The sequence below is a fragment of the Populus euphratica genome, unplaced genomic scaffold (genome assembly GCF_000495115.2).
Source record: "Populus euphratica unplaced genomic scaffold, PopEup_1.0 scaffold93.1, whole genome shotgun sequence".
Classification (NCBI taxonomy): Eukaryota; Viridiplantae; Streptophyta; class Magnoliopsida; order Malpighiales; family Salicaceae; genus Populus; species Populus euphratica.
Genome location: NW_011499873.1, coordinates 1148093 through 1160713, shown reverse-complemented (window position 1 = coordinate 1160713; position 12621 = coordinate 1148093). Strand labels below are relative to the sequence as shown.

General features: G+C 32.4%; 1 protein-coding gene across 1 annotated transcript; it reads left to right on the top strand.

Annotated features, from left to right (window-relative positions):
• The first annotated feature begins 4445 nt into the window (after positions 1-4445).
• On the top strand, positions 4446-7126 carry LOC105127822 (Thioredoxin superfamily protein). Its single transcript, XM_011029263.1, has 3 exons — positions 4446-4751; positions 4863-4952; positions 6777-7126. The coding sequence occupies exons 1-3, from the start codon at positions 4506-4508 to the stop codon at positions 6852-6854; spliced, it is 414 nt and encodes a 137-aa protein (XP_011027565.1). The 5' UTR covers positions 4446-4505; the 3' UTR covers positions 6855-7126.
• Positions 7127-12621: the final 5495 nt, after the last annotated feature.

Below are 12621 nucleotides of genomic sequence, written 5' to 3'. Positions count from 1 at the left end.
GGGGGAAGGAGAGGAGAAAGAATAAAATAATAGTCGAGAATACTGATTTCATCCTTTTGAGTATACACCGGTGGTGACTGAAATTTGGTAGGCATAACTGTATTTCCTCGGAACGAAAGGGCCGCAGTTGCTACTATGACGACATTTTGTTTCCAAGACCTGCATCACTAATGTTCTGAGTATGTTTCTGTTGGGAACTCTTCGGAAGTTCTGCAAATTTAACTTCAATGCGCTGAGCCCCTTGCCTAGAAGGTTATTGTCCATTGCTTTTGCGACTCCCGGAATAATTTAGGATTATGAGTTTCATTTTCCTTGATGGAAGCGGAAAGACGATGTCGGAAAGACAATTTTTCTTTTATTTTTATAGTCCAAGTTAATGGTGAAATATTCTCAAGCGGAGTATCTTGTTGGAAATGGGCAGAAGTAAAGGGAGAAGAGACACAACAAGAAACGATCGCGGTCCATAGCAGCATGGGCCTGATCATAGCTTGGGACGAGATAGCTGGGAATTTCCGGATTTGTTAATTCTCTTCAGAAGACTGCTTCCGCCGAATGTCCATAACGGGTAATGGGACCTGTGATCATATATTTCTCGATGGCCCATCAATGTCTTGAAGGCAATTCAAAAGAAGATTTTAATGCAATGATCCTGTAACCCAATTCAACTGATACTAAAGATTTGGTTTCGAATTCAAGCTTCTCTTTTATAACAAAAAGGAAAGAAAACGGAAACGTCATTCCTAAGTGGACTCGCTGTCTCCAGAACAAAAGCTAGCACGGAAGAGGATTTGCAGTGCCGGCAGGAATGGCTGCTGCATCAAGAGCAAACAGTGGCATTGTGACAGGCAGCCACCCTCAGCAGCCATACTAACAACGCGATGCAGATTCACTTCATGGTTGACTAACATTCAAACCATGTCATCCTTTTCCGTTCTGACCTTAAGCCCTGTTAATTCACGTTTAAGATGCCAACTTTTGCTGTTCGCATTTGCAAGCTGGATTTTCAGCAATGTGATTTCTTTAGATGATGGGACGCTGTAGGCAATCAAATAAAACACACATTTTTATGCTGATAACACTTGTAGAATATTGAGGTAGTGGCTAATAATGCTGGATTTCTTTAGTTATTAGTCTACCGCTTGTGTCAATCAACCAAATGGAAGCCTCCGTGTCCCGCTGCTGATTAATTTTGAATTAGTTTTTTTTTCCTTGGCAAATTTGAATGCAAATTTTAGCTGTTCAATAATCCATATCGAAATAATAAAATGCAAACACAAATTTAACTATAATCAATTGTGAAAAGAAATTTAAAAAACGAACTCATCTCAATTGCAGCAAATAATAGAATGATTGATAGAGTATTCTCAGAATTTTCAAATGACAAGCTATCATAGTGCCTAAGAAAAAATTAATGCTTGTAAGTCAGCACTGCCAGTGAAAATACCATCTTTTGTTGTCAAACTAATTTCAAGATTCATAATATCTCAATACAAAGGGTCTCGAGAGACAGAGTTCTATACTTCTATCAAATCCCAAAAGCAATGGCTGAAGATAGCTATGATTTCCACCGCAAGTTAGACGAGCTTAACCACCTTGTATGGTCGAGAAGGTCAGGTTAGCAACCAGGCACACCTAGATGAGAATTCAAGTCCTATAATTTGGAAACATAAACTAGAGATATCTGGTAATGGCATAGATGTTTAAACACTTGAAAGAGAAGTGCTAGGATTAATTTTGTTACAAAGCCATCGTCTGAAAGTTTTATGCTCCTAGAAACACCGAGTATAAGAAGCATATAGCAACTTGAAAGAATAATACTACATCAAATTCACAATCTTCTAGACTTGTACTGAAAATGTCCCTCAGAGTTGCAAACTTTATCACTAAAGTCGAAGGAAAAAAAAAGAGAGGGGATACAAATAGATTTGGGAATTGGGCTTTTAAAATTGAAGTTTTAAAAGGTGTTTGAAATTGCAGCTAAAACATTATTTGTTTAAAATTATTTTTTAGTATTTTTAGATCATTTTACTGATATTAAAAATAAATTTTTAAAAATAAAAAAATATTATTTTAATATATTTTTAAATAAAAAATACTTTAAAAAATAATTATTTTCGCAATTTCCAAACATACTCTGCAGAAAAAGATTCGTAATTTCCAAACATACTCTGCAGAAAAAGAATTAAAGGCAGGCAAAAGAGCAAGTTGAAGCTGTAACATCGAATGGATAGTTTGCACTAGAGAAGCTGACAGAACCAGCTGTGAAAGCAAAGCTAGTCATGCCATGGGGTGTGCCAGATGGATTAATTGACAGAGACAATCGCAAGCAGCATCGAGCTTGCATGTAGCGCCCTAGAGGCAGACTAAGCAAATGGTTTTGTTCTGTGCATAACAATCCAAGCTGCTGTCTGGAATTTCCCTCTGAAACTAACGAATCACCCCAAATAAATTCCAATGTATCGTTAATAACTCAAGCAACAAATTCCTAATCTCTTTCAGCATCACAGGTTACCTTGTACGCTGATACGAAGACAATCCTGAATGGATTTTAAACAAATCAAAACACAGCAATTTCTTTATACGCCTAAGCTTCAGTCCATAAGCCATAAATCTAGCCAAACTCTCTTCACCAACCATCATATAACTTTTCCTGACCCGATTCAAAAAACACAGTACCCAATCCTAGTTAGCCTATCTGTTTCAAATTGGAAACCCCCTGTTTTTAGTTACTTGGAAAGAAGCCTAGCTCCTGAGTTAACCGACATTGCCCGACACATTTCAACCAGCCTAGAACAGAAACGATATAGGACTCCAATCCTTTTTTTATACCCTTGTAATGTGATTCAAAACTCAATCCAATGAGACTAGCAGTGTTGCCAATTACGTCAAATCAGCAAAGAATAAACAATGAAAGTATTCGTTGAGTGCAGGACAGATAATGCAGACCCCCCTGATCCAAACAGCAAGGACAAACTAATCAAGAACAGTAACAGCAGGAAAAAGGATTCTGGCAAAAAAACTGTTCCCTTACCTTAAAAGGGCAAGCCTAAGGCAACAACAACGTAGGTCCTGAAAGCTGAGATGGACCACAAGCAACGGCGAAACCTGAGGAAGATAAAAAGAAAGCAGAAAATCAAGAGGAGTTAACAAGGTCCAAGCCTTGCGAAGCCAATGGCAAGAAACGTAACAAAGCAAGATATTAGGGGAAAAAGAAAAGCAGGCTGCAAAGATGCTAATATCAGCTTCAACCACACGAACAGTGAGGAGCATTGAACTGACCTCAAAGTAAGCCTAAAAAAAAGTGGATGCAAAAAAACCTGTTGGAAAAAACTAAAATTAGAAAAGCAAAAACAGATGCTTAACCCAACTTTTCTTTGAGTCGTAAAGCACAGCAAGCACCCAAAACCAGAAACTCTGAAAACAGGACATATGCCATTATATACCGGTGGATAATATGCAGCAAGTATGGCTGCCATGCTGGAAAAAAAAAACGTTAGGAAATAACAGGCTGATTGAACAGGTAAAGGTGCGATTTGACATGCTAGAAAGTGCATGAAAGACATGTAAAAGCCCGAAAGCTGACTGTTACCTAACCCGGTAAAAAAAAAAAAACAGACCATCACAACCGCTCACTATGAACCCGCACTCCCAGCCAGAAGAAAACGCAGACCCCAACCAAAGAAAAAAGATGACAACCCTTCCCTCCACAAAGGACAACACCAGAAGTATGCAGCCCTTAACATGCATTACATGGATGTCAACTCACTCTGTCCAAAACCGTGTGAGTTTCCACCTTTCTTGGGCACAGTAGAGCGCTTCCTAGACTCAGTAGCTGCCGAAAGAAAAGCTTCCAGGATATGAGACAGTATCCAGCAAACACAAGCGAGCCATGATTTAAGGAAAAAACTAATGGGCAACATGAAATTGATCTGACAAACGCACTGCAACACCTAAAATTCTGGGAAAAGAACCATGCCAGCCGAAAGAAAAGGCTGCAAGCAAAGCACTGAAGTTGAAGCAAAAAAAAAAACTCTCTTCTTAGCCCAACCAAACACATAAAAGCCCAGATGAGCAACATTCCCTAGCCCAAATACTTAAAAACAAAGCCCAAGAAAAGTGATCCAACAACCCAAATAAAGAGGAATTAAAAACAACAAAAAACAAAACAGAAAACAAAAAAAAGGCCTGGAGAGTCAGTGCTGTAGTGAATAGTCAATTTTCTCTACATCCACAGTGATTCTCTAATGCCTTTTAGTTTTGGTTTTTTTTTTTTAATTTTAATTTTCATCCCTTGGAGGACGCAAGTGGGACATAACATGACGTTGAGCGTAGAAGAAATGATCATGGGCCTTAATGAACAGTAAGTTTTGGACTGGAAGTATTATGGGCCTGACCACAAGAACCCTTACGGGATGGGCCTATCAATCTCCTGAAGCAATAACTGGCCTAACAAAAATTCTGGAGAGCGAAAATCATCCGGCACGGACAAAAGAGGATTTACAGCAATGGCTATTGCAACAATAGCAGCAGTGGCAACAAAACCATCCTCAATACCCCTGTTAACAAGAAAGAGGCCGAAATGGATCTTCACTCCTTTGGCTTTCTGTTCTTCTTCTTCATCATCAGCAAGTAGAAGAAAACTGATTCTTTATTCAAAGCCTGGATGTTGTTTGTGTGATGGCCTCAAAGAGAAGCTCCAGGCAGCATTCTTGCTCTCTGGCCCTAATTCCCTTCATGATGTTGATTTACAGGTTATCCCACTTGATTTCACTACCCTCCTTTCTCTCTTTTTTCATTCTTACGAATATGTATGCTAGTGAGACTTTATATGTATATGTATATATATTTCTTTATATTATCAGGTAAGGGATATTACCAGCAATCCTGAATGGGAGAGGGCTTACCAGTATGAGATACCCATTTTGGCCAAAGTACTCTCTGATGGCACCGAGGTTAGTTGTTTATTTCACCCCCTTTATTAATTATTAATTTTAAGCTTCAAGTTTGTGGTGATTTTTTTGATGGACATGTGTTGTGTTTCTTCGTCCGTATTGCTCCAATTGGAGTTAAGTTTTGGTCACTGTCATGTATGAGTAGCCGTTAGGGCAATCATTGTCAAGAGAGAACTAGGTTTTGTTTTCGGGTCAGGGCGTCAAATTAAAGTTCAGTGCTCTATTCTAGTGGACAAATAAATTAGGAAATTTCATTTGTAGAGTAGAAAGTTTAGGCATATAGAATTATCGTCTTAGAGAGAAAAAAGAACTGCAGTTTGACAGCGTCGATGTGGTGAAGTAGAATTCCTAAGCTAATAGGTGGGAAAGACTTAAAAGCTATTTGGGATGGAAGGAAAACTCTTGCATGGGAGATTTTTTTCATATGGATAAAGGATTTTACAGGATGAAAATGAAGATAGTGAAACAGGGTTTCATTTATGGACTTGGAGGGGACATAATATGTTGTATTGCTAATCAAACCACTTTGTATAAATTGACACCAATCATTCACCAACAATAGTGGAAACCTCACCAGGTCAATCCATAATTTTGGAGGTCATAATCGATAATAAAAGCTGTCTTTCCAAAGTGGGGGATAGGTTCACCTCTCTATATTATGTCCTCTTCATTGAGTGATCTATGCAACAGAAGATGGTAATGATGAGAATAGGTGCTCTAAAGATAATATTGATTCATAAAGTTCGAAGCTTATAGTAGAGGTGGAAGGAGACTTGATGGTGCCAAACTTTAGCATTTTGGTAATGAAAAAATGATCGTGGCTGGCAGCTACTGTTTGTTAAAAAATTAAGGTTCCACAACTTTGTCTCAAAGGACTTTGTTCAATGGTTAAACTTCTATAAAGACCACTGAGCTTTTCTAGTTTTATGACTGGTCAAAATAATCCATTGAGAGTTCTCAAAGCTTAAAGATTGTATAAATTATAAGCCTCGAGAGATGGACTTCTTTATTGCATTGTGCGACAAATGCACTTAATGGCATATAATGGTATCTATTTCCTGGAACGTTGGACAAAATCTGTGTTGATTTGTAGTATAATCGACAAGCAAGTCCGTCATTTAGATACTATCTTCATACTGCTGTGGAAAAGGATTATTGAGACTTTCATTTTCATTTAATTTTTAACTAATCATGTTGACATTGAAACCATCTATATTTTGTTTATATACAGTGACTTTGGCAAATGGCAAAGTTGTGTTTTGCACACGAAAATAATGATGATGAAATATGTTCTGTCCCCCCCACCCCCCCTTCATCACAATTTACTTCTCCCGGTCTTTGTGTGAGAGTACTTTCAGGTGACAAATCTTTTGTTCTTCTTTTTAAGCTTTTATACTGGTCCTCTTTCTCACGCCCATCAGTTCCACATGCATACACGTCTATCCTGATCCATGTGCTGTTTGTCAAAGGGAGATTCAGATTAAAACTTATCATTTGACTGTTTCTCTGTCACATCTGGCTTTTAGCCCTGCTCATGGGTATAGTTCAAGATTCTAGAGATTGTTGTTTGCATTTGGCAAGCTGGATTCTGTTCAACCTAGTGATTTGCTTAAAATGGTGGGATCCCGTTGGCACTCAAATCACACTTACCTTTGTTTTACAATTTTATAGAATATTAATGTAGTGCCTAATAATGTTGGTAGCTTCTTGTGAGTAGTCTACTTCATATCGATCAACCTGTCGGATGCCCCATTTATTGCTGTCCTGAATGGTTTTAGAAATGGATATGCTCTTGCATCTTAAGCCAATCTCTCTTTCTTCCAGGAAACTTTACCCAGAATATCTCCTCGACTTGGAGTGGAGCTCGTCCACAAAAAGATAGCAGCTGCTTTGATCCAATAAGGTTCCTCTACATAATTAAAATTCTAGCTGGTGTGAAATTTGTTATTGCATGGGACAATGTATCTTGTCAGAAAAGACTGGACATAAAATGCCTTTAATAACTTATGTTCAAATGAATTTTGAATTCATCAATAATGATCTCCAAAAGGCACTCTTAATTCTGCCATCGGAACTGATCACATGGCGTTTAATTATGCTCCTCTACTGGAAGAAAACTAGATAATGCTATCAATATCTTGGTGATTTGCAAACCACCATTTTCTATTCATTGAGACACACCATTGTCTATTTCTTATCATTTACCTGCCCTCATTTTCTGCTAAGTATTGCATGCCAAGGCTTTGAAACCTTGAAAACCTTTGTGGAAATGTAAAATTGCCCCAGTTTAATGTTCATACATCATCTGGCAAAATAAAAGAAAATATATATGTGTTCTGGCATCATTGTTATTAACTAATATTCATGTGATTCATGGCGTTCCAATTGGAAAGTGTTTTATTTAGTTGTATGCTCTTTTATTTTTTTGTTCTGGCGAAGTTAGTAATTTCTTAATAACGTGGATCTCAATCAAGCAACTGGGTTATTCAATTGGTAAATGGCAGCACTTTAGACGAATCTGACCAGTAAAGTGAACCTCTCCATATATCTATTCACAATGTCACATCATCACTGAAATATAAGAACGGGCCTCTTGAGATTTCCATGATTAGACAAGGGTGCCTCGAATGATGCTTGCTTAATCACTGTTTATATTAAAGAGGGCACTCCATTAGCACAAAGTTTCTCGATATTTGCTAGGATTATGTTTCTATCTCCCTTCATAAGATTACATTATCCTCTGCATCTCCTTTGCAAGTTGATATGATAAAATGTGATTGAATACATGGCCCTGCTAGCACTTTCATTTCCTTAACAGAGGGAAAGCAGGTAGAATTCATTTTAGTATAATCTTCAAAGAACCTTCACCTTGAATTCATTTCCTACAGGGACTTCAACATGCATAAAGGAAGCCCTTTTGACTGTTTTTGTGCTTTGTGATAAGAAGACAGATTTTCTTCTCCCCTTTATATCAATTTATTTCAAAGGGTCCCAATTTCTTTTTATATATCCTTCACTGTTTTTGAATTATTAGGACTAATGTATTTAATCTTTCAACTAACAAACATACGACGGGGTTTGATGCACATATAACATAGAAAATAAATTCTATAAAGCTAATATATTTATGTATAAAATATGGTCTGAGTGGCCTAATCCCATTAGCATGTCCTTTTCCATGCACGATGTTTACTTTTAATTACTTTTCCCTCGTTTGTGATGGGGAAGCTCTTGACCGAAGAAAGAGAGAGAGAAAGAAAGTAAGCTCTTGTAATAGAAGTTGGGTTACAATAAGTCTGGGGGTATGGTTGTAATTTATTTTTAAAAATATATATTAAAATAATATTAAAGAAAGAAAGAAAGCTCTTATAATAGAAGTTGGGTTACAATAAGTTTGGGGATATGGTTGTAATTTATTTTTAAAATATTTTTTTTTTAAAATATATATTAAAATAATATTTTTATATGTTTTAAAAAATATTTTTTATATCATTATATTAAAATATCTGAAAATATTAAAAAAACCTTTAATTTAAAACAAAGAAAAAAATAAATAATTTTTAATTTTTTAAAAAAATATTTTTGAAATACAAAAACAAATAACTCTTTAATATCAATCATTTGCTAATGGGTGTTTAGTACTGTATTATTTTTTCAGTTTATTTATTAAAAAAAAATTACTTTAGCTACTTAGTTAATCCCTAAAACTTAAAACTTGTAAAATCATGGAAGGTTAAATCTAAAAAAAAAAACTGAATGATGAAATTATAAGTTGAAAAATTTACAAACAAAAAGAAACAGAGCAACAAAAAGAATAAGAATAAAATTTAACCAAAAAAATGCAAGGAGGATAAAAATTTAAAATAATTTCATATAAAATAAACAGTAATGAATACAATGAGGATTAAATTTGAAAGCTTAAAAAATTACAGGGGGTGAAATTAAAAAATATTTATAATTTGATAAATCATTTATAAATTAAAAAATAACATAGGGTTAAATAGAAAAAAACTATAGGGGCAACATGCAACTCATCAAAAGACAAACCACAAAAAACAATAAAACAAAAACTGGAAAAAATAAAGATAAAGATAAAAAATTAAAAAAAAATATCATTAAAAAAATCAAGCAAATTTCATAAATTTGGTCTAATTTCTAAAAATTACAACCCTAGAAACCTTATATTCAGATTCATCCAAGAAATTTATCATTAACTAATTTAATCTTAAATAATGAAATTAGGAGAATATTATATAAAAAAGCTTGCAAAAGAAAAAAACAGATTGAAGAAAGAAATGAGAATAAATTTGATAGAATTAAATAATAAGAACCAAATTTGAATGATAAAAAAGTCATACGAGGTGAAATTAAAAAAAAATAATTTCACGGATTAAAAAATTACAAGGAGTGAAATTGAGAAAAATGATAGACAACTCACAAAAAATAACAGAACAAAACAAAAAATGATAAAAAGAAAAAAAACATCACCTTAGAAAAGGAGAAAAACACGTGAACTTTTTAATTCTAGCCTCTAAAACTCATAACCCTTGAAATTTTAAATCGAAGTTAAATTAAAAAAATTATTTTTTAATTAATTTAATTTTAAATGATGAAATTGATGAAAATGTATCAATAAAATATATGCAAAAGCCAAAAAAAAAATAAGGATGAAATTTGATATAAATAAAATCAAAGAATGATGAAATTATGAAAAAAAATTAAAAATGATTTCAAATAAAGGATAAAATTTAACCAAAAAAATGCAAGGATAAATTTTTAAAATAATTAAAATAATTTCATATAAAATAAATAGTAATGAATATAATGAGGATCAAATTTGAAAGCTTAAAAAATTATAGGGGGTGAAATTAAAAAATATCTATAATTTAATAAATCATTTATAAATTAAAAAATAACATAGGGTTAAATAGAAAAAAAAACTATAGGGGCAACATGCAACTCATCAAAAGACAAACCACATAAAACAAAAATTGGAAAAAATAAAGATAAAAAATAAAAAATTATCATTAAAAAAATCAAACAAATCTCGTAAACTTGATCTAATTTCTAAAAGTTACAACCCTAGAAACCTTATATTCAGATTCATCCAAGAAATTTATCATTAACTAATTTAATCTTAAATAATGAAATTAGTGAAAATATTATATAAAAAAACTTGCAAAAGCAAAAAACAGATCGAAGAAAAAAATGAGAATAAATTTGATAGAATTAAATAATAAGAACCAAATTTGAATGATAAAAAAGTCATACAAGGTGAAATTAAAAAAAAATTCATGGATTAAAAGATTATAGGGAGTGAAATTGAGAAAAACAATAGGCAACTCACAAAAAACACAGAGCAAAACAAAAAATGATAAGAAAAAACATCACCTTGGAAAAGGAGAAAAACACGTGAACTTTTTAATTCTAGCCTCTAAAACTTAGAACCCTTGAAATCCTAAACCGAAGTTAAATTAAAAAACTTAATTTTTAATTAATTTAATTTTAAATGATGAAATTGGTGAAAATATATCAATAAAAAATATGCAAAAGCCAAAAAAAACATGAGAATAAAATTTGATATAAATAAAATCAAAGGATGATGAAATTATGAAAAAAAAAATTAAAAATGATTTCAAATAAAATTGGTAGAAATTAAAAAAATAAATATCAAATTTGAAAGATTAAAAAAATCTTAGAGGTAAAATTGAAAAATATTTGTAATTTGATAGATTATTTATATATTTAAAAATGGTAAAGTGGTGAAATAAAAAATTATTTGTAATTTGAAAGTTTAATTATAGATTCAAAAAATAATAGAGGGTGAAATTAAAAATTATTTATATTTTTATAGTTTATTTTTTTTTTTTAAAAAAAAAAAAAGCATAAAAACCAAATATCAAAGGAAAAACAATTAAATGGGTTGTTTTGAAATTTTGGACGACTTGACACAGGATTTGATAGGAAAGAAAGAAGAAGAGAAGAAAAAACAATAGTCGATACCGAACCAGCGACAAGTATGATACATGTGGCCCACCACCAAGTAAAAAACTTCGAGATTTTCCAAGTGCCGCCCGGGAAAATGATGTTTGGTGGCCAGATAAAATCATATATGCCGCTTGAACGGCACAGGGCCATCCACACGTTCACGTGTGCAAAGCACGTTACTAGATGTTTATTTTTAAAATAATATTAAATAAATGAGTATTATAATATTATCCCTAAGCAACTTATAAATTTTAATATATATATATATACACACATATAATATAACAAAAACATAGTTGCATTATTTTTGTCTCCAGCAACACCAATACAATTGTGCTATTTCAAAAAAAAAAATGATAAAAGCGTTTCGAGTCAAAGGCATTAGAATTATTTATTAGAACTAAATTTATAAATTTTTTGTGCATTAAAAAATAAAATAATAAATATAACCCTATATAATATATAAAAAATAATTGTCTCATAGTAAAAAAAGAAAAAACAATTTCACCCCAAAGACAAGTTCCTTGCTTTTTTTTCCGGGGACAAAAGAGTAAATACATTAGCACAATGAATATAAAAATGAGTATTGGCCTAGATAACTTTTCCTCCATATTTAGTTTTTTTTTATTTTTTAATGTAGATGATGAGATTAATTATTCATTTTGTGATATTGGCACATTGCTGAGTCAATTATCACAAACGATTTGACTTGTCAAGAAAAGGGCACAGGAAAAGTATGAAAAGTTGGTTTCTTATCCTGTCTTCTTCGTGCTTGCTGAACGGGAAGCAACCATGTGAGCAGAAATAATGGCATCAATAAGCTACAGTCTCAATGTTGCAAAAATCATCAGAGAAGTTCAGAAAAATATGAATAAAGAAGCGACACGTCCCATGTTGCGGGGGGTTCCATCCTTCTGATATGCCTGCTTTAATTTCCATTACGCAGTGTCGTTCTTCTTTCCAGCGTCTATTATAAAACACACGCACACACAAATAATAATAAAAAAAATAATAATAAATCAATTATAAAAAAAACACATAAATTAATGTAGGATAGATTACATTAGAAAAAGAACATCCGAAGCAAAAAAAATTATCAACAAAAAACCTAATTAATAAAATATTGAAAAGTAAAATTAAAAAGAATGATTTTAATAAAAAAAAATCTAAAACAAAACACAATAAAAAAAATTCAAGTTTGATATAGGAATAAAATGAAATAAAATATTTAGAGATAAAATTAAAAACAAATTCAATTAAAGAAAAGATTTAAAACAAAATAACTAACCATTAGAAAATAAAAATCAAATTTGATGGAAAAAAATAAAACAAGATGAAAGTCTAAAAAACAAACTAGGGATAGTTACAAAAATCTCCTAAGGTTTGATCACCTTTTCAGTTTTCTACTGTAGTTTAAAAAATTATATTCTACATCCCGATCAAATAAAATTTTTTAAAATAATAAAGAAGATAATTTTTATCATATATAATATAACATAAATAACAATTATGATGTAATTTTTTTTTTGTCTAATTTCTTTCCTTTCCTTCTCTCCCTTCCCTTCTTAATTAAGGTTGCATAACTAATGAAAATCAATTTGGATTTTTCAACGGAATCACTTCCGAATTATACAAACCACGTACTGTGATATGTTCTCTGGACCATCGCCTCTGATCTACG